Source organism: Ranitomeya variabilis, chromosome 1 (assembly GCF_051348905.1).
Source record: "Ranitomeya variabilis isolate aRanVar5 chromosome 1, aRanVar5.hap1, whole genome shotgun sequence".
NCBI lineage: Eukaryota > Metazoa > Chordata > Amphibia > Anura > Dendrobatidae > Ranitomeya > Ranitomeya variabilis.
Window position 1 is genome coordinate 748,291,963 of NC_135232.1, and position 25,916 is coordinate 748,317,878.

At 41.4% G+C, this 25,916-nt stretch overlaps 1 protein-coding gene across 3 annotated transcripts in view; it reads right to left on the reverse strand.

The window, feature by feature from the left end:
• CRTC1 (CREB regulated transcription coactivator 1) overlaps window positions 1-25,916 on the reverse strand; it is a 313,574-nt gene that overhangs the window by 39,909 nt on the left and 247,749 nt on the right. For 2 of the 3 annotated variants that reach the window (XM_077270212.1, XM_077270193.1), the window contains 2 exons: window positions 23,786-24,025; window positions 3,648-3,749 (listed from right to left, as the gene is read on the reverse strand). In XM_077270212.1, the coding sequence (XP_077126327.1) occupies window positions 3,648-3,749; window positions 23,786-24,025 (342 nt within the window). The remainder of the gene's footprint in view (window positions 1-3,647; window positions 3,750-23,785; window positions 24,026-25,916) is intronic. The other variant, XM_077270202.1, reaches the window with a different exon arrangement.

Here is a 25,916-nt window from a genome sequence, read left to right on the forward strand (position 1 = left end):
CACAAGCCGGGACTCACGTAAAGGAAAGAAAAGCGCGAATTTTAAACAAAGAACGCTGCCGCTTCCCTCGGTAAGGTGCAGGCTGCGTCGGAGAGGTGAGTATAGCAATATTTTTTATTTTAATTCTCTCTTTTACACATTTTTACATTAATGTTGTTTCGATACCGATACCCGATATCACAAAAATATTGGATCTCGGTATCGGAATTCCGATACAGCAAGTATCGGCCGATACCCGATACTTGCAGTATCGGAATGCTCAACACTACTGATCATACCACATCTCCTGGGTAGGGAAGGAAGAATAGGTGTATACAGACCTTACAGCTTGGGATCACAGCTGATTCCTTTTGTGAGGTAAAATAATATTAAAAAACAGGCAGTGAAATGTTTTACCTCACAGAAAGCGTAAGCTGTGATTATGTGCTGTAATGTCTGCATACTTTTTGGCTTCCTAGTCTACCCAGGAGATGTGGTATGATCAGACCGTGTTCCTGTACGGTCAGACACAGACATTACACAGTACACAGCAGGGACACATTTATAAGATTATCTCATAACAGGGACATTATTATTCTTGAACACATCCAGTTGTGGAGTTTATTATTTTTCTAAGATATGTTGATTAAAATATACTTTTGTTCATAGCACAACCCCTTTAAGCTATGTTCACAAGCAGGTTTTTTGGTGTATTTTTTTTCTGCAGCCAAAAACTGCTTTCTTGCTAGTGAAAACTGCATTCAAAATGTCAGTATTTCTGTGTTTTCTCAGCAGATTACATGGGTGCCTTGTTTTCAGTCCATATTTAACAAAGTTAGTTTTATTCACCAAAGATGCTTCAAAAATACAGGAATTCATGGCTTTATTAGAAAACGTTTTTTTAAAATCTGTCAACTCTTTCAGCATTTTTGCAGCGTTTTTTCACTCATTGCTTTCTGTGGGTCAAAAAATGCTGAAAGACTGGCAGCATCCGTGCACACCCATAGAATCAGGTTTTTGATGCAGGTGTTATTTCTCCTTATGATTTTGGTTAAAAAAACTGCGTAGTGACAGCACATAATGCATTTATCCTAAACTTCACCCAAAATGGTGCCCAATGGCAGCGTGATTTTGTTTCAGTAATTTGTATAAGGTTTTAACATTTTTTCATGGCACCATGATTTTGAAACCAGACTGTTGAGCATCACATTGGGACGATGTTATGGACATATGCAGCAAGATGCGAAATGTGCAATCACCGTCATAGGACAGTATCAGGCTTTTTTTTGTTTTTAAAAAACCTGTCTTCAGAGTAGAACTATTTTATTAACCAAGGTCACTAGGCCAATGAATCCTAATGCCGTGCGACATCACTGTAAGGCCACACAGTGCAGTTTTGATGCATCAAACATGGTGTAAACAGTGCGTTTATTAACATCATAAAAAAACAGTTGGTGGAGAAAGGTTGAACTTGATGGACCTAGGCCTTTTTTTCAACCTATGTAACCCAAATATAACAGGCCAACTTAATCGGCGTGAAACAATGTTGGAAATAACCCTGTTAAATGTCATGCAATACAAAAAAACAAACCCGCACTGTCAAAGCCATGCTTGTTTGTGCAAAAACTGCAAGCAGCTTCTTTTATACATTAAACCTGCACTATGAAGCCATGGCCTTACCCATAGGATCACTGCACAAAAGTTATGAAATAATATAGGTAACTTCTGAAATACTTATGGCCTCGATTCAATAAGGTGAGTACGCCAGAATTCTTGTGTAAAACACATTAAATTAGCATATTTTTACTGAACTCAAAAATAAAGTGAATTTTAGCATTTACATACTGTGAGCAGGACGGGACTTAAAATTAATTTAACATCACGCCACTTTATTGGCATACCTTACTCCAGTCAGTGACTAGAGTACATTTCTGGCAGCAGTGCAGGCCAGTTACGAGAAGAACCTAATTCATTATGTAGCATGGATAAAAGGGAACCTGTCAACCCCAAAATCGAAGATGAGCTAAGCCCACCAGCATCAGGGGCTTATCTACAACATTCTGTAATGCTGTAGATAAGCCGATGTATCCTGAAAGAGGAGAAAAAGAAGTTAGATTATATTCACCCAGGGGCGGTCCCGCTGCTGGTCTGGTCCGATGGGCGTCACGGTCCGGCGCCTCCTATCTTCATAGGATGACGTCCTCTTCTTGTCTTCTCGCTGCGGCTCCGGCGCAGGCATACTTTGCCTGCCCTGTTGAGGGCAGAGCAAAGTACTGCAGTGCGCAGGCGCTGGGCCTCTCTGACCTTTCCCGGCACCTGCGCACTGCAGTACTTTGCTCTGTCCTCAACAGGGCAGACATAGTACACCTAAGCCGGAGCCGCAGCGTGAAGACAAGAAGAGGACGTCATCCTATGAAGATAGGAGGAGTCATCGTAAGAAGATGGGAGGCCCCGGACCGGACCGCGACGCCCAGCGGACCATGACGCCCATTGGACCGCCCCTGGGTGAGTATAATATAACCTCTTTTTCTCATCTTTCACGATGCATCGGGGGCTTATCAACAGCATTCCAGAATGCTGGTGGGCTTAGCTCATCTTCGATTTTGGGGGTGACAGGTTCCTCTAAGTGCATCATACTACAGCGAACCCATTCATTAAGACTGGTGTGCTCAACATCAGTCTTAATAAATCGTCCCCTATCTGTTTGGAAGCAGCCTGCAAGCCTTGTAGCACTATGTTGTGGACAGAAGTGTGAAAATTTGAGCCCTCGAGTCTGATACCCATACAAACAGGGCCAAAAATGTAGAAGGAGGCTGATACACGCAAAGGGCTCTGGGGGAGGCTGCCTGAACACTAAAGACCCCCCCATACACAGATAAAAGTGAGCCAAACCCACTAATCTTTGGTGGGAGAAGCCTACTATCTATTGTGTATGCTTGAACACATAAAAATTGGGCAGTTAGAATCCAAGCACCTCATCCTTCTGCTCTATGGGGGAGTAATTCTGGAGGAAGCTTGCTCTCATAAGCCAAGCACTTCTGAATATGATGGACTCGGTAGAGAGAGCAGTCATCCAAAGCATAGTTCAACCAAGCGCTATCTAATGTGTAAAGTCAAGTTTAACCATTTAAGCCAAGTCTGTGCTGCTTAACCCCTTACAGATTCATACTTCTTTTGCTGGGCTGTATAACATACATGGATAATACATGGAACTTATATGAAAGGTTATATCAGTAACCTCTGTAGATAAATTTGCAGAAATAGTCCTTTAGTAATGAGGTTAGTATTACTTTCAATTTATCAGTTTGTGTCTATTCTACAAAGGTTTTATGGTAAGTATTCTTTTTGCTAATCACCTGCTGAAAATCAGGACTTTGTAGACAAATGTGTGTTTTTACAGTTTTGTCCATACTCTTCAAATAACCTGTATACAGATTTTTTTGTCTTTGATAAAAATAATTTGCATAGATCTCCCAAAGGACTGATTGAAGACCACGCAGTAGAGCAACAGGTGACACCCCAACAAAACACAATCTAATTATGATACTATGCAACATGATGGTACAGTTGAATATCACGGAAATACACAACAGGTACAGTGATAGACCATGGGGCAGCGATGGTGAGATTGAAAGCCTACAACAAAGTCAAGGCACAGTTTCCCTTACTTGAGGGGAGCTGCCTGGAGAAAAACCTTGATTGGAGCCAGGAGAGGTGGGAGACTGGTTGGCTGGGGACCCAGCATTACTGCGGTACTGCTGGAGAGAGGCCTATAGAACAACACAGCATTAAATACCACTGGCAGATTTGAACAGGTCCTCTGGGCAGTTATTTGGCGTGATTTCTAGTTAAGTACATTTAAAATAATTGGTAACTCATATAGAAGTACAGCAGCACTGTTTTAATACATTCAGTTTCTTCCCTATTGGTTGCAAGTAAAATCTCAATTTTTTAATGTATTCAGACATTTAACAGTACCTCCAGTGCAAAAATAAAACTAGGTCTTCCAGCTCCTAGTTCTTCATGTACAATACCTTTGGTGAAGTGTTTGTGCTGCTTTTCCAGATTCACTTACAGGAAAATAACCCAGGTCCAGTGAAGCTGCAGCCAAGTGTCTCCTCGCTACTTCGTCACTATTTATTCAAACCAGCTAGCTCACATTTAATTTCCCTTCCTCTGCTCAAAAGAAGGACTTAACTAGCAAGTTCCCTCTAGAGCAGAGCCAGCAAAGTGTGTCTGGTGGGCTACACCCGGCCCTCTGGACATTCCCACGGACTGAGACACCTGAAGGCTGAAATGGTGGCTCACACGCTGCTCAATGACCTCTGCCGTCCGACCACAGCTGCCCACTGTCACCATTATCCACATCCTCAGGATGCAGATGCGGTTACTACAATGCTGGAGGAGGGGCCGCCAGGTCCTTCTTGTACCAATCACCGTGTGCAAGTGAGCCAGCAGATGAAGTCACTTTATCACGTCCGCTGTGCAGAGAGCCATGGAGCGAGGTGAACATGTGTTTTTTTCATGAGTATGGGATGTTTGCATGTATATAGGAAGCTTTGTGGGGGCTGTTTGCATTTTGAGGGCTATCTGCAGGTTAATACTATACAGAGAAACTATGTGGGGGCTCCTAACGAATATAGAATATTTGGGGGCGCATACTGTATATAGGGGCTATGTGGGCGCTCATACTGCATATCAGGGGATATGCAGGGGCTCATACTGCATATACTGTAGAGAGGCTGTGTGTGGCTCATACCGTATTTAGGAGGCTATGCATGGCTCATACTGTATTTAGGAGGCTATGCATGGCTCACACTATTTAGAAGGCTATTCAAGGCTCATATTGTACATTGGAGGCTATGAAAGACTCATACTGTACATAGGAGACTATGTGGAGGCTCATACTGTCTATAGGGGCTATGTGACAGCTCATATTGAATATAGAGGTGTTATGTGGGGGCTCACACTGTATAAAGAGCTATGTAGTGGTTCATACTGTATAAAGGGGCTATGTGGGGCTTATACTGCATACATGGGCTATATGGGGGTCTTACTGTATATAGAGAGGCTAAATGGGGGCTCAAACTGTATATAGGGGCTATGTGGGTGCTCATACTGAATACAGAGGGGCTATGTGGGGACTAATGCTGTAAAAGGGGCTATGTGGGTGCTCATACTGAATGCAGAGGGGCTATGTGGGGGACTAATACTGTAAAGGGGGCTATGTGGTGGCTCACAGTATACAGGGGGCTATGCTGTCCTCATACTGTATACAGGGGCCATGTGGGGGTTCATACTGTATACAGGGGGTGAAGTGTGGGTTCACAAGTCATATAGGGGGGCTGTGTGTGAGCTCATACAGTATATTGGGGGATGTCAGCATACTTAATTCTGCTCAATATTAAGTGATAAAATGAATCTAAAATAATTATAATTAATATGTTAATATTAATAATGAGCAGTACTAATTTCAGCTTTTTGGTTTGATCCTCCACCACATTCACGGTCTCTCATGTGGACCCCCAGGTAAATTAATTGCCCACCCCTGCTCTAGAGTCTCAAAAGCAACTAACTTTTCAGTTCCTATTTGGGTTAAGTATTTAAGTTATTTTATCTACATCTCTCTCTGAAAAAGGAGTAAGTAAGGCTATGTGCACACGCTGCGGATTTGACTGTGGAATTTTCTGTGCAGATTCTGAATTTCTTGGCAGAAAACGCAGGTCAGAATCTGCGCTTTTTTATGCGTTTTTTGTGCTTTTTTTACGAGATTGTCCAGATTTCTTCCTTTTTTCCCCCCCTGCGGATTTCTATTATAGAATGGGTGCAAAAACGCAGCAGATCCGCAAAATTAATTGACATGGTCCTTTTTTGAATCTGCTGCGTTTTCCGTGCAGATTTTTCCGCACCATTAGCACAGCATTTTTTTTTTTTTGCCACTGATTTACACTGTCCTGTAAATCACTTGCAGATCTGCAGCTTTCTGCTCAGAAAAAAACGCTGCGGATCTGCAGGAAATCTGTAACGCGTGCACATATCCTAAAAGGGCTAAAGCAATTCAATTCGCCATCCATGTTAATATGAGACAGAATAGAAGGAGTGTGCAGTTAGTAAATAGCAGATTACATTTTTAATTTTAAACTGTGTGCTTGTATTAGTACACAGACAGAGGCTCTGTGAAGATATGCATTAACAATTACATATATTATACATTGTTACGCATTCTGTTACAAAATATACTGCATATTCCACAAAATTGTGAAGTTTGGAACCTGGGTAAAACCACACCACACACTGCCACCTGATGTGATATTCAAGTACATCATATGTTGAGGATGGCTGTCCTGTACACTTGCTCCACATTGACCTATACATTAATCAATTCATTACATTTGCCAGTATTGTTTTTTTCTGTCCATTAGGAGATTACAAAGTACTAATAGTGCATAACAACTGCAACCCCAGTTAGAAAACAAAAAGTTCAGATGATATGTAAAATATTCAGAAAACAAAAATGCAATAATTTGGAAATTATAATCATTGCATTCACAGAATTAAAACAACATGTCAGAAGTTAAACATTGTTGTTATTTCCTATGAAAAAAATTAACTCATTTTAGAAACTGATGGCAGGGACGTATCTCAAAAATAGGTTGGGACAGGGTTAACATAACACTAGAAAAGAGAGCGGTACTAATGAAAAACAGCTGGAGGGTCTATTTTCAACCAAGTCACATGACTTGTCACATGTATAAAAAGCACCAAAAATTAAAAAGGAAAAAAAACACTTCCGCACTGCTGTTATAAGTTAGACCCTTGAGTCTCCCTATGTTATTGCCAATTGCCGCTTTAGCCTGAAATATGGAACAAATTTACCGGGGTGCTGCTGTATAATAGTCCATAAATGATATCCAAAAAAGAAAAAAGATGAAGCGCACTCACCAGTAGTAAATCCAAGTCTTTATTCCAAGTCTTTATTCGGACATAACTTAATGTGCTGCAGGGAGGGTGGTGAACACTCGGACGACAGCTGTTTCGTGCTTAATGCACTTCAACAGGTCCTATGCTGGACGGAAGCGCTGGTTAAATGCTGCTGTCAGCGTTTGACAGCAGCATTTAACTAGTTAATAGCGGCGGGTGAATCGCGATTTCACACGCCGCTATTGCGGGCACATGTCAGCTGTTCAAAACAGCTGACATGTCCCGGCTTTGATGTGGGCTCACCGCCGGAGCCCTGCATCAAAGCGCGGTATCTGACCTCGGACGTACTATCCCGTCTGAGGTCAGAAAGAGGTTAAAGCCAAAAGGGAAAATATTTTTAAACTTCTGATTTGTGTTCTATGTTCTGTTATGAATAAAATATGGCTATAAGATTTCCAAATCATTGAATTCTTGTCCCGACTGTTTTGGAATGGAGTGTACATTATTTCAGCTCCTGATCATCAAAAATGCCAGCTAATGGATTTATTTTGTAATCCAAAATTGTCCAAAAGTCTCACAAGCAGAGAGTCATTTGCAAAGTAGAGTTCACCAGAGGATATTTTTTAATTTATGCTACTGTGGTGTGAGTCTAAGGCTTCTTTCACATTTCCGTCGGTAGTCAGCCGTCACATAGCGTCGGTGCGATGTACCGACGGACGTTTGGGAAATAGCGTTAAAATGTAGGCAACGGATCCAGTGTTATGACGGATGCGCTGCTGAGAGAGAGAAAGTTTTTTTTTTTCCCCTGACTAAAAAATCCATCTGGGCATACTCAGAATGAAAATAATGGGATCCGTCGCTGGATTCCTGCGTGTGACGGTCAGCGACGGATCCTGCGTCCATAGGCTTCCATTGTAGCCGACGACGGACAGCGCAGGACCCATCGCTGACCGATTTTCCGACGTGAACAAAAAATGTTCCTCTGAATGTTTTTTTGCTCCCAACGGACCGCTATTTTACGATGGATCCAGTGCACGACGGATGAAACGGATGGCCATCCGTCACAATCCGTGGCTAATACAAGTCTATGGGAAAATGCAGGATCCTGCATTTTCAAAAATCAACGGATTTCGACGTGAGACAAAAGACGGAAGTGTGAAAGAGGCCTAACCTGTAAAAACAGGCAGAAAGTTCAACGTGGCGAATATTGCACTGTTAAAGCACCATAACACTTTAAGATTTTCCTTCACTAGAACTAAGTGGCATAGATAGGCCAAACCCTGAAAATGTCCATTTGCTTTGCACTACTCTGATGACTGTTGATGTAAGGTTGGAATGCAGATGCTTAGCCATGGATACCTATGCCACAAAGCTAATATTAATGCCAAAAGATCAGGAAAACCGAGACAACTTGTTCTTTATTCCATGTAATAATAGAACAACACGGCACTCATAGTAGTGTATAGAGTAGGGGCTCAAGTAAAGTATCCAGCCCAACAAATCCAAATCTGAAAAAACTTGGCACTCTAGATGAATAATTATCATATGCAAAAGGTTTATTGATGTGCGCCATTTACCCAGCAACTCCGGTCGCATCACACGTGCGCCTACGTGGACAGGACTACTTGCTGCATCCAGGCTACCCTACCAATATTGGAATTTATAGAGACAGGATTAACGTTTCTCCCTGCACCATATCTCTTATATTTGTTCTGATGAAGGTCCGGATGTGGACCGAAAACGTTCGACTTGCCTTTATGGATGCACATCAATAAACCTTTTGCATATGATATAATTATTCATCTAGAGTGCCAAGTTTTTTCGGATTTGTTCTTTATTCCATGTCAGTTAAAAGCATCACCGGAAGACACAGCAGGCAACATTTCAGCCATAATTGTCCTTTTTTCAAAGATTTCATACAGCTGTACGAAAATAACCGACATGGAATAAAGAACAGTTTTTGTTTGTTTTTTCTGCTTTTTAAAAAAAAAAATTGAAAAAAAAAAATCAGAACCTGCTGTTTTGGTGACTCTGCTTTCCTGAACATTATATTTTTTTTTACCTTGTGGGACGCACAGCCAAGTTCAGCACAAGTTTACTAATGGTGCATATGAATATATCTTAGGACTGAGTTAATGCCAAAACAGTTATTGAGTAGGTAGAGTGTTGACCACTTTTAATCACTGCGTGAATCACCACTTTTATTTCACTGCTGGAGTGGTGCTACTAATCCAAGTTCCCTGACCTAAGTATTCTACGTAGAAGCCATGTCCACCTGTTCCCAGTGCCGCTCCGGTCCCACGCCATAATTTTGTGACCGAAACTTCTGACTGACCGGAATTCAAAGAGGTAACTGTCACAAGCGCTCAGTGTAAGTCTATGAGAGCCTTGTTCTGGCTCTGAGACATACAAGAAGTTGTGAAAATATGGCCCGCCAGCAAACACTGGAACGACCCGGCAGGTCACGACATGCAGAAGATTGACCGGCACAGCGCTGATAACATATGAAGATGGTGGTTGGGGGAGTATATTATTAGAGGAAGGGACCTTCCATTAGTGGCACCACTCCATCGATGGAATAATAAAAAATATATATACTGGAGTGGTGTTCTATATTTAGATCTAAAGTATCAGAAATTATTTACCTCTTCCAGTAGCATGGACACTAGAAGATAAGGACTAACTTAGATAGTTGTATAGTAAATCAAGAATCTCAAGCTTCAAAGTCCAAAACACATGGCACAGAAACAGGTCGCTGGAAGCTACATGAGGATGGAAAAAAAACAGAGGCTTATTGTGATCTCTCCCCACAACCAGTCTTCAGGGACCCCAGAGGAAGATCTAGTAACTTTTCTTCATATTATTACTTCCTTTACCAATTGGGGAAGGATGTGTGCTATCTAATGGCCCAATTTGTGCACAAAAAAAGGTGGGAGTAATTGTGCAGGTATATATCAATATGTAATCGTGCTCACTGTATTGTAAGAGATTTTAGTCTCTTCAGTTTTCACGATTTTTTTAAGATTAAGCCTGCACTGTGACTATGGTTCCCACTCTCTGACCACAACCTTCTTTCATTCTCTATCAAGAATTACCATCCCGCTCAGTTCACCCCCACTTTCCACACTTCTAGAAACATACAGGACATTAACACCCGGAAACTTATGAATAACATACAGTCCTCATTGGCCCCTATCTCCTCCCTCTCATGTCCTGATTCTGCACTGAACCATTACAATGAAACCCTGCAAAGTGCCCTGGATGAAGTTGCACCTCCAATACATAGAACGACTCTGCAAAGACGGCGACAACCATGGCACACGCTGCAAACACGTTTCCTGCAACGGTGCTCCAGGTGCGCCAAAAGCCTGTGGAGAAAATCTAATCTACCCGAAGATTTCATCCATTAGAAGTTTATGCTTAAAACATACAACACTGCCCTTCACCTCTTGAAACAAACCTATTTCAACACCCTCATCCCCTCACTGTCCAATAACCCTAAACTTCTCGGACATTTTAATTCCCTACTCAACCCAAGAGTGCAGGCCCCAACCACGGATCTCCATGCTGACGATCTGGCCAATTACTTTAAATAAAAAATTTACCATATCCGACAGGAAATTATCTCCCAATCCCCTCATACCATGCATTGTCCTCCCTCCCCCACTGCATCTAGCTCACTCTCTGACTTTGAACCAGTCACAGAAGTCACAGAAGTAATCAGGCTCCTTGCATCTTCTCGCCCGACCACTTGCACCAGTGACCCCATTCCGTCACATCTCCTCCAGTCCCTTTCCCCTGCTGTCACCACTCACCTAACAAAAATATTCAACCTCTCTCTCTCTTCCGGTATCTTTCCCTCCTCAATTAAGTATGCCATCATACATCCATTAATTAAAAAGCCATCCCTTGACCAAAACTGTGCTGCTAACTATAGACCTGTCTCTAATCTTCCCTTCATCTCTAAACTCCTCGAACGCCTGGTCCACTCCCGTCTTATCCGCTATCTCTCAGATAACTCCCTTCTCGACCATCTTCAATCTGGTTTCCGCTCTTTATACTCTACTGAAACTGCCCTTACCAAAGTCTCTAATGATCTACTAACAGCTAAATGTAATGGTCACTATTCCATGCTAATTCTGTTGGATCTCTCTGCAGCATTTGACACTGTGGATCATCAGCTCCTCCTCACTATGTTCCGCTCCATTGGCCTTAAGGACACCGTTCTCTCGTGGTTCTCCTCCTAGCTCTCTGACTGCTCTTGCACTGTATCTTTTGCTGGCTCCTCCTCCTCTCATCTTCCCCTTACTGTTGAGGTTCCTCAAGGATCAATCCTAGGCCCCCTCCTCTTCTCGTTGTATGCCGCCACAATTGGACAATCAGTAGATTTGGGTTCCAGTACCATCTCTATGCTGATGACACCCAATTATACACTTCTGCTCCTGATATCTTGCCTGCCTTTTTAGAAAACACCAGTGATTATTTTACCACTGTCTCTAACATCATGTCCTCCCTCTATCTGAAATTGAACCGGTCAAAAGTTGAACTCCTTGTGCTTACTCCCTCTACTAACCGACCTTTGCCCGAGATTGCCATTTCAGTATGTGGTTCCACCATTACTCCCAAGCAACATTCCCGCTGCCTTGGGGTCATACTTGATTCCGAGATTTCATTCACCCCCCCACATCCAATCACTGGCTCGCTCTTGTTATCTGCATCTCAAAAATATTTCTAGAATTCGACCTTTTCTTACTTTTGACTCTGCAAAAACTCTTACGGTTTCTTTTATTCATTCTCGTCTGGACTATTGCAACTCTCTACTAATCGGCTTCCCTCTTACCAAAATCTCCCCTCACCAATCTGTCCTGAATGCTGCAGCCAGGATCATATTCCTCACCAACCATTATTCCGATGCCTCTACCTTGACCTTGTGCCAGTCATTACAATGGTTACCCATACACTCCAGAATCCAGTACAAAATTATTACCCTCATCCACAAAGCACTCCATGGCCCAGCACCACCCTATATCTCCTCCCTGGTCTCAGCCTACCACCCTACCCGTGCCCTCCGTTCTGCTAATGACCTGAGGTTAACATCCTCACTAATTAGAACCTCCCACTCCCGTCTCCAAGACTTTTCACGTGCTGCGCCAATTCTTTGGAATGCACTACCCAGGTTAATACGATTAAACCCCAATCCCCACAGTTTTAAGCGTGCCCTAAAAACGCATTTGTTCAGACTGGCCTACCGCCTCAACGCATTAACCTAACTATCCCTGTGTGGCCCATTTAAAATAACTTAAACCATAATCAGGTTCCTTGCATAATGTTTCTCATAAGCTTTATGTATTTAATAGCCCTCTGTATCTGTACTGTTACATAATTAGGCTGATAACCGGTTAATGAGCATTACATGAACAACAGATCCTTGCACAATGGCTGGTCTGAACAACTAAAGCAATTGTTACCATCCACATCTCCTGTCTCCCCTTTTTCCTCAGATTGCAAGCAGGGCCCTCACTCCTCTTGGTATCTGTTTTGATCTGTGTTTATTGTTATGCTGTAATGTCTATTTTCTGTACAAATCCCCTCTATAATGTAAAGTGCTGCGGAAAATGTTGGCGCTATACAAATAAAAAAATATTATTATTATGGCAGTGTTTGAGGTCTAGAGGACAAAGAACGCTATATACTCTTGATACATCGCAACTTAATACAGGTGAAAATGGAAGCATTGCAACCTGCCCATGACAAGTCACAATACAACCCCATTCACTGCATCATGCTCCGATATAGCAGCAGTATGTCCTTTGGCAATGTAACCTGGGTAAAGGATAATGTACCCCCACACACTCTGAACTGTTATTTTTACAAGACTGTGGACCCATAAGGCTCTACTTAGGTCAGACTTTTAGATAAAAAAAAGTGCACAAAATTAATGTTTGTTACTAATTTTTAACCTTTGGTGTAAACGAACCGAAGACTACAAGTGCTGAGTTACATTTTCTTACAAATATGCTAGATTTTTTTTTATACACAACTTTAGTTTAGTGGAAATCACGATTGTGAAATTTGTCTTGGCAGTGAATGTGTTAAAGAGGACCTCTCACTGCTCTTTACCCATTTGCTTTGATAAATAATTGCATATCCTATAATAGAACAATTCCAGGACATCCTACACTGAAAACTTTAACAATTGGCTTTTATGCAATTGCGAAAGAAAATAAAAAAAGGATCTAATATCTTTTTGAGACATCTGTCCTCTACTTTAAAGGGAACCTGTCACCCCCCCACCCCCAGGCGTTTGTAACTAAAAGAGCCACCTTGTGCAGCACTAATGCTGTATTCTGTCAAAGTGGCTCTTTTAGTTGGGGTCCCTTCCACCGCTGAAAGAATTGTTTTTATAATTTGCCCTCCATACCTGTAGTTTGTCTGGGGGCATGTCCTTCCTCCCAGACACAAGCGCCTCCCAGCCATCAGTCATTTCTTCTTTTCCCCTGGGCGCCGCCTCCTCAGCGTTCAGTTATTTCCCCGGCGCCTGTGCTGTAATTTTTTTTCTCGGGCATGCGCAGTTAGCGCTGCACTTCCACTGACATCACATGATGTCTTCACTCTCGCGCCTGCGTGTATGCGCGGCCCAAGATTCCCAGCCCCGCAGTCTTCTGATTTATTCACACTGCGGGGCTGGGAATCCTGGGCCACGCATACACGCAGGCGCGAGACTTAATCATCTATATTAGGAGGTTGAAAACTGACACGTATTTCCTATTTTTGCTTCACATTTTCCCCAGATATCAGCAAACAAATATATAGTCCCACGTATCATGAACTAAGTGACAATTCTTTAACCCCTTCATGACCTTGGGATTTTCCATTTTTCCGTGTTCGTTTTTCGCTCCCCTCCTTCCCAAAGCCATAACTTTTTTATTTTTCCGTCAATATGGCCAAGTGAGGGCTTATTTTTTGCAAAACAAGTTGTACTTTTGAACGACATCATTGGTTTTAGCATGTCGTGTACTAGAAAACGGGAAAAAAATTCCAAGTGTGGTGAAATTGCAAAAAAAGTGCAATCCCACGCTTGTTTTTTGTTTGGCTTTTTGCTAGGTTTACTAAATGCTAAAACTGACCTGTCATTATGATTCTTCAGGTCAGTACAAGTTCATAGACACCAAACATGTCTAGGTTATTTTTTATCTATGTGGTGAAAAATTCAAAACTGATAAAAAAAAATAAAAAAAATTGCGCCATTTTCTGATACCCATAGCGTCTCCATTTTTCATGATCTGGGGTCGGTTGAGGGCTTATTTTTTGCGTGCCAAGCTGGCGTTTTTTAATAATACCATTTTGGTGCAGATACGTTCTTTTGATCGCCCGTTATTGCATTTTAATGCAATGTCGCGGCGACCAAAAAAACGTAAGTCTGGCGTTTTTCGATTTTTTTTCTCGCTACTCTGTTTAGTGATCAGGTTAATCCTTTTTTTAACTGATAGATCAGCCGATTCTGAACGTGGCGATACCAAATATGTGTAGGTTTGATTTTTTTTAATTGTTTTATTTTGAATGGGGCGAAAGGGGGTGATTTAAACCTTTACATATTTTTTATTTTTTTCTCATTTTTTTATACTTTTTTTTTTTTTTTACACTTTTGCCATGCTTCAATAGCCTCCATAGGAGGCTAGAAGCTGGCACAACTCAATTGCCTCTGCTACATAGCAGCGATCATCAGATCGCTGCTATGCAGCAGAAATGCAGGTGTGCTATGAGCGCCGACCACAGGGTGGCGCTCACAGCTAGCCGGGATCAGTAACCATAGAGGTCTCAAGGACCTCTATGGTTACCATTCTGATGCATCGCTGACCCCTGGATCATGTGACGGGGGTCAGCGATGCGCTCATTTCCGGCTGGCCGGGCCGGTTAAATGCCGCTGTCAGCGGCATTTAACTAGTTAATAGCGGCGGGTGAATCGCAATTTCACCCGCCGCTATTGCGGGCACATGTCAGCTGTTCAAAACAGCTGAAATGTCCCGTCTTTGATGCGGGCTCACCGCCGGAGCCCTGCATCAAAGCGGGGGATCTGACCTCGGACGTACAATCCTGTCCGAGGTCAGAAAGGGGTTAAAAATCCAAACAAAAATATTTTTAGAGTTGACAAAAGTGCATGTAGACTGTAGAATGACGTTCTAAAATCATACATGTGTGTTTATGTTCACTGTGGACATAACATGACAAAGGCTAAAAACAGATACTAAGAAAATTAGGATTATGGTAAATACCGTAGTGTGCTTAGTTCTAACAAACTCATATAGACTTTAAACCGAACTGTACAGCTACCTAGAGTTTACCATAGACATCAACAGAAATTATTAAAATAAAAAAAAATCAGGGCCAGTGGTAAATATTATGACACAAAAAGGCATCTAGTATTTCCAGTCCTACACAAACCAAAGTTTGATGATCAACTGAGACAGACCAATATTTTGAAATCCAATCATTTCCCCTTGCTGTACAGCATTTAATTTCCATATTATTTGCAGCTTTACTACTAAAAAAAAAAAGTTTTTAGCACATCATTGTACTATATACTACTATTCTATTACTAAAGTATGTCACATGATCCTTTTAAGTCCTGCTGATTCTACCAGAACTAGAAATTGTAGTTTTGGCCATTCTTGTCACTTGAAGTTGATGTTTCGCAAAAATGATTTAACCCAGTAATATAAATCTAATAAGGTATCAGAGTGAAATCCTTTTTTTTTTTTTTTTTTTAAAATAAAGGTTTTCTTTAACTAACTAAATTAATTTTTTTATCCCACTATACAACATAAGAGATGCTCTCTCATCTGCACACTCTCTAGTCTCCTTCTCCTAGTCACAGGCGATATCTGTACTAACCCTGGCCCTTCTTGCAATAGTAAGTTTAACTCCTCCCCTGTTACACTCAAACCCTGCGAATCTCATTAATGCATGCCTTCTGTCTCAACTGTGTCCTCTGGAATTCATGGTCAGAGTGTAACAAACTCTCCTATATCCATGACTTTTTCCTCTTAACCCTTTTGCAACATCAGGCGTACTAGCACGCTGATGTCGGACTCCCTCCCTTTGATGTGGACACGTCAGCGGTTTTGAACAGCTGACATGTGATCGCACCACCCGTGGCTGTTAACCCGTTAAATGCCACTGCCAAACTGACAGCGGCATTTAACACACACTTCCGGCAAGGGCACCGTAAATCCCGCCCATTGACGCCCATGTCACATGACCGCGGGTCGCCAATGGGTTGGCATGACAACCAAAAGTCTACAGAAGACCTCTATGGTTGTCGATAAGTAGGTCACATATCGAGGAACAACAATACCTTTGGTTTCTTGAGTTTGCAATGTTATATACATACTGAACCCTTTATCATATGAATACCACAGCAGATGTTTAATCAAAGGGAAGTACATTAGTTATGGTCAACATTATTGCACCCTTAAATACTGAGTACATCATAAAAAATAAGTCCTAAAAACCTGGAAGCAAAAAAAAGATACAATCTTGAAAACAAGGACAAAGCACCATTCAGGGCACCATCTGTTCAGTTTTCATAAAATAAGACTAATGTCTCTTTCATAAATTTTTTTATATTCCCTGATGCCAATCTAGATGGGAGGAATTTTTTGTATTCTTTGACACCAACCCTTTCCCATATCAGGTGGTACGTTCGCTATATAGACGACCTCCTCCTGATATAGGATGGCAACAGAGAAATGGCAGTTGATTTGTCTGAATGATTACTTGAACCTTAAGTTTGTGTTTCCTGAATGTTCTGAACGTAATCAGATTTGTTTTAGACATTTCTCTAATCAACACTCCTATGTGTGTCTCTATTATTCCTCACAGAAAAAGTTCAGCAACCAATTTTACTAGCAGCCTTATGTCCCCCTAAAACTACTAAAATTACTCCGATTGGTGAATTAATACGTACAAAAAGGAAAACAACTTCAGGTGTTAGGGCTTGTTTCCACTTGCGAGAAACACATCCGTGTCTCGCAAGTGGAAACAAGCCCTTATATTAGAATTAGATTCCAACATTAATTTATAATAAATGGTCCTTTTCTCATATCCTTTAATTTTGTGGACTAATTCTCAGCAAAAAAAAAAAAAAAAAAGTATTAATATGTAAAACCGGCACACCCTTTGATTAATTAGACTCACCTGCCCACTTTTTGTCAGCACTCAGATGACTTTAATTAGCTTATAAATACTAGCTTTGATGCCAAGAAAGTCAAACAGCTGTCTGAGCACACAAATCAAGTGCAGTGTAAGGGAGTGGCGCTTTTGCAGCATTTTTTTTTTGCAGCAAAAAACAGGTTTGGCGGAAAAAAACACTCAAAATATGTGACCTTCTGACGCAGTTTTGTGACTGTTTTGATGTGTTGCAAAACACAGAAGGACTTGACATGCTTTAGATTTGAAAAAATACTGAAGGTTCAAATCCACAAAGGAAAAAAATAGGCAGGAATCTCAATCACTTTGCTGGAACTGTAAAATGTTCTTGTTTTCTGCAACAAGATGCACATGGGTACATAGCCTAAAGGTTACAAGCGTTTTTCCATAGATCGTAGCATCTCCGCTTCAACAGCTTGAAATGTTGATTGAGAAGTTAGCTTCTTATGAAACTGTCAAGACAAGTCAGTCAAGGATATGGAGAAAAAAGGATGGCAAAGAAACTATGTACAACATCCGGTAACATCAGGTTTATATGGTGACATGTGGAGTAATGGCTTCAATTCATACCATATGCACACTGAACAGCTGTATAGGCATAGAACGCCACTGCTCAATGGAAAAAACTGTAGAAAAATGGTTATAAAAAGGTAAAAACAGATCGTTTTAACCTTTTAAGTATGGGACGATTTTTCTTTTTTTTTTTTTGCACTCATTTTTCCTCCCCTTATTCAGAGCCAAAACTTTATTTTTCCATTGATATATGCAGCCAATCACATTGCATTACATTGCATCATATCTGCTGCTTTGTTTGTTTGTTTTATCTGTTGGTCTATCTAGTGAATCATACTGTAGCGTTTTATGATGGGAGCCTTCAGATTTTTGTCAGTGGAGGATCGTGGGCATTGAAATATTTAAAATGGAGGAAGGAGGAGTGGGAAAAAGTGCTATTTAGTGATGAAAGCACTTTTTGCATATTAGGAAATGATGGCAAGTCTTATGTGAGAAGGTTCCCACATGAAGAGTACAAGCCAGAGTGTTTGAGCTTTCTCTGTGAAACATCCGATGAAAGCAATGGTCTGGGGCTGTATGGCAGCCAATGGTGTTGGAAGGCTTCATATTGTGAAGGGTATGGTTAATGCAAAAAAATGCATAGACATCCTTAATAAAAAAAAATGCTGCCTTCTGCTCAACACCTGTTTTCAGGGGATTATATATGGCAGCCAATGGTGTTGGAAGAACAAGGTGGCTACTATTGACTGGCCAGCTCAGTCCCCGGATCTCAATCCAATAAAAAATTTGTGGCACAAGGTATCATTAGAGATATCTAGAAAACAGCCAAGGACCAAGAGTGAGTTGATTGAGGCTCTGATACAGGCCTGGAACCACATCATCACTTGTGAACATCTGCAGAAGCTTGTTCACTCAATGCCACAGAGATGCAAGCTGGTGCTCAAGAGCAGAAGCTGGCCAATAAAGTATTAGAAGCTAAAAATGCACTAAAAAAGCCCTTTTCAGGACTCTGAATTAAATAAAAAATAATAAATCTTAAAAAGTAAAATTTAAGTCTGTGTGAACGTGCATTGGAAGTTAATGAACTTAGAAACCTGTTCACCATTCTACACATACCATAACAATTTATACACTTGGGACATTCAAAAATGAGTGTGGCATACAGTGAGGGATTACAAAAACATATATGTTCCACCAGTTTCACTGTAGAGATGCAGACGTATGAAACATATAGTTTTCTTCACGCCTATGCAGGACTTTTGAACACCATTGTACTTGTGAGGATTTGATTTTTGCAGGATGAGTTGTACTTTTGAATGACATTACCCATTTTATCATGTAACGCAGAGGAAAAGTGGGAAAAAATTCCAAGTGTGGTGAAATGGCAAAATAAAAAACTGTAATTCCGCAAAATTATTTGATTCTTAAGGTCAGAACAATTATGGAGATACCAGAGATGAATCATTTTTGTTTTAGTTAAGTGATGCCATTTTCCAATAGCCGTAAAGTTTTCAAATTCCAGGATATGGAGCTGTGATGGCTTGTTTTTTTTGCACCCTGAGCTCATATTTTTATTGCTAAATTTTGGGATAGATATGATATTTTGATTGCCTAATTACACCCATGTTGTTGTGGTGGCAGCCTAAACACAATCCTGGCATTTTATTCCATTTTTGAGTTACGCCGTTTACAGATCTGATTAATTTATTTTATATTTTGATAGATCTGACTTTTAAGAACAAGTGATGTCAAATGTGCATTTTTTTAAATTATTAATCTGGGAAAGGAGGCGATTTGAGCTTTTACAATTTATGTTTTCATATTTTTTCAAATATTTGTTTTTTTACTTTTCACTATATTTATTACCGGTAGTTCCCTTAGGTGACTTGAATCGCGATCATCTGATCTATATAAAGCAATGCCACAGTATTGCGGTATATAACAAAAATTGAGGTCTTCCATAAATGCCAGTCACAGGCTAGTTTTCACAGGAGTATCATCATGACAGACACAGGGGAAACTTTAGGCACTCTTGGAGATTTGTGTGCTCAGATAACTTTGACCAAGGTTTCAGACCTTAATTAGCCTGTTAGGATTATGGCTTGTCCACCATCATTGTTAGGAAAGGCCCAGTGATGAAAATTTTCCAGCTTTATAAAAACATTACCTCCTCTAACTTTGTGCCAAAATACAACAGCCATGGGTTCTTTTAAAGGGAACCTGTCAAGTCCCCGTGCCCCCAGAATCACCAGTAGTTGTGTGTACATATAAAAAGTCCCTGTCTAACAGTCCATGTATTACATTACATACATAAACAGATCTTTAGAAAAAGTATTTCTAAATTCTGCTTATGATATGTAAATGAAGGCTTTGAGTAGTTGAGGGGGCGTTATGAGTCCCCAGACAAGTCGGCCCACTTAGCATGTTATCACGCTCCTGTGGGCGTGATAACAATTTGCAAGAGTCGGAGACATCACAAGCGCTATACTTACCTTGCACATGTGCACAGCTTCTTCAGCTTTCATCATTGATCCTCTGCAGCCTGGTGTACGCGTCCTGGCCTCAGAGAGGTGCACTGCACATTACCAGAGTCCGCTGGTGTGCTGTAAATGCCACTGTCAAAGATGCAAGCTGAGCTTGTGGGTCCGCATCAAAGTCAAGGAGCCAGTATATGATGTACCCAATATCTAAGTCAGTAAAGGGTTAAATTGGCCAGCAATAAGCATAGATCGTAAACTAATTAAACATCTTTAGGTGAAATTGGCTATTAGGAGAGGAAACCATGCATTCAAGAGCTTGAGCACAAGCTTACAGAATAAAAAAAGGTTAGAGGCTGCAATTGTTGCCAAAGGTTGTGTAACCAAGTGTTATGGCTAGGAGTACCTTGCAAAAGTTGTATTTATTTTACTCACTTACGCCACTAATTTCACAGCACTTGACCGGCACTGTTTCCATTGGGGCTCAAAACCTAAATTCTCTATCACTATGTCTTTGGAGTGCGGGAGGGAACCAAAGAATCCAGAGGAAATCCACACAAACACGGCGAGAACATACTAACTCCTTGCAGATGTTGTCCTTGGTGGGATTTGAACCCAGAATCCCGCTGTGCTGCCCTTAGCATGTTAAACTAGCCACATTATAGAACAGTGGATGCAGAGCTGATGAAAATGTAGTTTTCTTTTTTTTTTATTTCTCCTCTACACTGTGGAGACATAAGCTTGTAAACTTTAGGCTACAGTTTATGTTACAGGGGTTGTCCAGTCATAGGATGAATGTCTGCAGTCACAATGGAGGTGGACATGATGTCAGGATTCACCATGACTGCAAGCATGTGAATTACCGTACATACTTACGGCAATATTAAGACTAGACGTGTCTGGCTTCTCTCAATACATGTGAATTGAGAAAAGCTGAGCATATCTAGACGGCATGTGAATGCATGTATGCAAATTGCATAATTCTGGTTGCCGACACATCGGTGAACCCTGACAGCATGTGCCTAAAGTGACTGCAGACTTATCAGAAGACCAGACAACCTCCAAGTCCAATGGGACGTTACCAGAGATTTTTCACTTTTTCGCCTCCATCAGTTTGACCAATTATAAGCAGCCCGCAACATACTGGGTGGAAAAAAACATGCCCCCACAATAGCTTAGGGCAGGTTAGTAACTGATAGGCATGCAAGGACACTGCTCTGTGTGCTATACAAAGAGACCAGAGCAGAACAAAGTAGTAAAGTGTGATCACTAACAAGCTTCAGCTTTCACAGCACTGCTAGAAGTGTTTGTATTCAGACAAAGCTCAGTCCTGCTGTAATGCTCCTCCAGACACATTGACTGTCATGAGTTGAAAAGCATTTGCAATCACAATTAATTCGGCTCCACCCAGAGCACTTTGCTCCACTCAGAGCACTTTGCTCTCCTCACTGGTCTCAGTGCTGAACTGCCTTTGATTACAGACTGTCATTCGGGTCTTACTCAGGAAAAAGCCTGTTGTAAGTTATTGAGGGGCGTGTTCTTTTACCCCCCAGTATGTTGCTGCCTGCTTAGGATTGGTCAGTGTCATAAAGGGGAAAAATGTTCACATCCACAGAGACTTAGATTTAAATTATAACCTAAAGTTTACAAGACAATATCTCTGTAAAGGTTCGCTCACACTGGCTTATAATATGGAGGCATTCAATACGAGAAAACATTGCATTCTGACCAATGTTATTAAATGAGAAGTTTTCTACTCAGCTCTGATCGCACTGACAAAAAATTTGTAATATGCTGCAATTGTCTGCGAGAATTGGATCCCACTCGTCAATGCAAGTTAATGGGTGGAAGAAAAAAAAATAAATAAAAAATCGAATGACATAAGGATCCTTCATATGGTGCCCGTTTGTTTTCTGCACACCTCAAAAGAAAATCAGACATTTCATCTGCCTTATACAGTAAATTCACAGCCCAAACAGTTAGAATAGAGATATAGACTAGATAAATAGATGTCAGGTAGGAATTTAGCACCCTTTAGTGCCTTTCACATGCACAGCACTAATTATTTATGTCACGGACATCGTTCTAGTCTATCTATTGTATTTATCTATTCTACCTATAGCTGTATATATGATTGCTTTATTAGTTAGAAAAATAGCTTCAAAATTAAATACAGAATTACAGCATGGAAAAGATTATGTGAAAAACACAATGCATATGGATGTCATATGGATACTAGTTGAGAAAAATCGCATTGTAATTGCATGACACCCATCCTACTTTTCTGGATTAACATTGGACCGATTTTTTATGCGCTAGAGTGACTCCAGCCTAACGGAGAGGGAAAAATGGAAAAAAAAAAAAAAAATGGTTTATTCAGCTCATCAGCCACTATTTCATGGAGTGGACAGTTTAAAATAATGAAATTGGTGAAAGATCATCTTTAATCCTATCCATGTCATGCACTATATTTCTTCATTTTTTTCAGAAATGACATCAAGTATGATGACTAGCTGATTCTTTGTTGAATGTATTTGGAAAAGCTAATACAATATTCTACTGATACATAGTACAGATACACTTAATTTTGAAGAGATGGGCTTTTTCAAATAAAACAAATCTGCCAATAATGTTGATCACAGTTGAAAAAAACACTCATGTGCCATTCTTATTAGCCAAAGCAAAGAACTTTTAACTACCGTATATACTCGTATATAAGCCGAGGCACCTAATTTTGCCACAAAAAACTGGGATAACTTATTGACTCAACTATAAGCCGGGCATGCATTGTCCTCTCCTCCCCATCCTGGTGTGCATGGTTCTTCATCCCCATCCTTGTCTACATGGCTCCTCATTCCCATCCTTGTCTGCATGGCTCCTTATTCCCATCCTTGTCTGCATGGCTCCTTATTCCCATCCTTGTCTGCATGGCTCCTTATTCCCATCCTTGTCTGCATGGCTCCTTATTCCCATCCTTGTCTGCATGGCTCCTCATTCCCACCCTTGTATGCATGGTTCCTCATTCCCATCCTTGTATGCATGGCTCCTCATTCCCATCCTTATCTGCAGGGCCCCCTCATTCCCATCCTTGTCTGATGGCTCCTTATTCCAATTCTTGTCTGCATGGCTCCTTATCCCCATCCTTGTATACATGGTTTCTCATCCCTATCCTTGCATGTGTGGCCCCCATGAGAAAAGCATAAAAAAATACCCCAAACACCCTACTTACGATCCATGCACACCCTTGCAGCATATCGTTCTGGTGCCAGCAGCTCCAGCGGTTCCCGCTCATTAAGGGGATGAATATTCACCTGTCTCCACATCTATAGGAGTGGAAAGAGGTGAATATTCATTACCTTAATGAGGAGACACCCATGACAGCCTGGCAGCTGCTGGAAGCTGCCAGCTGCAATTTGTGCGTACTATAAGAGAAATTAGTATTAATTGCCAGTGCAGTGAATATTAATTTCTCTTTAGTAGCAGGCACAAGCTTTAGTCCCAGCCACCGGTTCCTGCCTTTGTGACCCGCTGTTTCTCTGCTCCCCCTCCTCCACAGTCTTCTGGGACAATGACTCGTGCATAAGCCAAGGGGGAGTTTTCAACACAAAAAATGTGCTGAAAAATTTGCCGTATATACAACTAAATAAAACCATATAAAAATCAACAGCATGTTCTAACACACTTACCGAATTGATATCAATAGCGAATGATGATGGAGTTTGAATGCCAGGTGGTGACTGAGGGACTGTAGTTGATATTTTAACAGTAAGAGGTGGGAGCTGTGTTCCTCTTTGTAAACCAGAGCCCTGCATTAATGAGGTTTGGGAAAGGCCACTTGGCACTTGGGATTGTTGCGGTGATGCTGATTGCGTAAAAAAAGTGTAGGGGGGCAGTTGTTCCAGAGACAAGGCATCCATTGCTGCAGCCTATGAATTTAAAAAAACACCAATACACTTAACATGTCAAAATGACAAACAAATTATCACATTTACATAGTGTAATACTGACAAAAAAGCCATAAACTAAAATAACTATCACACAAAACATTTCAAAAGAACTTGTTAACCCCTTTCAGCTGGCTACTCTTAGGGCGGCATAATTTACATTGACATGCTGTTTCAGTGGTATGTATGTGTTCATTCACTGTTAGGCTTCTTTCACACTTCCGTTTTTACAATCTGCACAGGATCCGTCAAAATGTTGAAATGATTGATTACGTGCAGATTGTAAAAAACAGGTGCACTGGGCCCACTTTTCTGATGGACCCGTCGAGGCTACGTGCACCTGTTGTGTATGCGTCTCCGCAACAGTTTTCCGCTGCGAAAACGCATACACAACACAACCCAGGATAAAAAATTTTTTTAAAAAAATCGCAATATTCTTACCTTCCGGCGTCCCGCGCAGCATTACAGATGCTCGCGATGCTGCCGGCAGCTCCCGTTCCCAGTAATGCCTTGCGTGCAATGACCTCTGATGACGTAGCGGTCTCGCGATACCGCTACATTATCGTGCATTACTGGGAACGCTGGCTGCTGGGAGCATCGGTAACGCTGCGCGGGACGCCGGAAGGTAAGAATATTGCGATTTTTTTTTTTTTACATTATATCTTGCAGGCAGCATCAATAGTAAAAAGAGAGAGAGCAAGAGAGAATTTCCATGACTGGAAATTCTTCCGCACATGCTAAGTTTCAAAAGACGGAACCCGTCGCTGGATTCCTGCTTTTGACAGTCAGCGACGTATCCTGCGTCCATAGGCGTCCATTATAGCCAACGACGGGCAGCGCAGGATCCGTCGCTGAGCGTTTTTCCGACGTGCAAAAAAAACGTTCCTCTGTGCGTTGTCTCCGCCTGACGGACAGCAATTTTCCGATGGATCCAGTGCACGACGGATGAAACTGATGGCCATCTGTCACAATCCGCCACTAATAATAGTCTATGGGAAAAAACAGGATCCAGCAGAAAAATTTGCTGGATCCTGTTTTTTCAAAAATCGACGGATTGTGACAGGAGCTCGAAGACGGAAGTGTGAAAGAGGCCTTAATTAGAAGTTCAAGGTGGCCTGTGGGCAGGCCTTTCCTTGATTTTTCTGGCTTTTAGAGCAGGAAGATAAGACTGACTACAGTCATGCCCCAAAGCACGAGAATCTCATTAAGTGAAAACTTTTAACTCTGATTGCAGAAGAACCACAAGACAGATTTCTTCACCCTAGGTATCATTTTAATCAGTTTAACAGCGCCAACCTGACAGTGTCTGTAGTTAACTTAGCAAAATCCTGCTGTCAGGTTCCCTTTAACTGCTGCACTATGCACAGGCAGTGTATTGAAGTGAGCTCAGCAGTCAGATGACAAACTCATTACAACTGCTGGGCTCTGGACTGCCAGCAGGGAGTGATAAGGGAAAGAAACCACTGCCTGTTTTACTGCCTCTGCTCCTGACTGCAAGGAAGAGAGACCAGGACCTTGGGAGCTGTCAAGAATGTACGGTAAAACACCTGTGGGAGGAAAGTCAGGACCATAGAGAAGACAGATAGCAGTGGCCAGTGAGAGAGGCAAGGAAGGGGCATGTGTGGAGCAGAAATCAGTGAAGCAGATAGCAGCCACCTTGTTCTCTCAGTTACTACTGACAGTGCAACAGTTGTAATGATTTGAGCAGCAGTCATGACAAATTCATCATAACTACAGTGCTCTGATTTGCCATTACAGAGTGAGAAGACAAGGAAACAAGGGAGCCGCTGACTGATGCACTGATTCCTTATCATAATATCGGAGACAGGTGAGAAAGGGATAAAGCCCTGGTGATGTGCTGGGAACATCACTC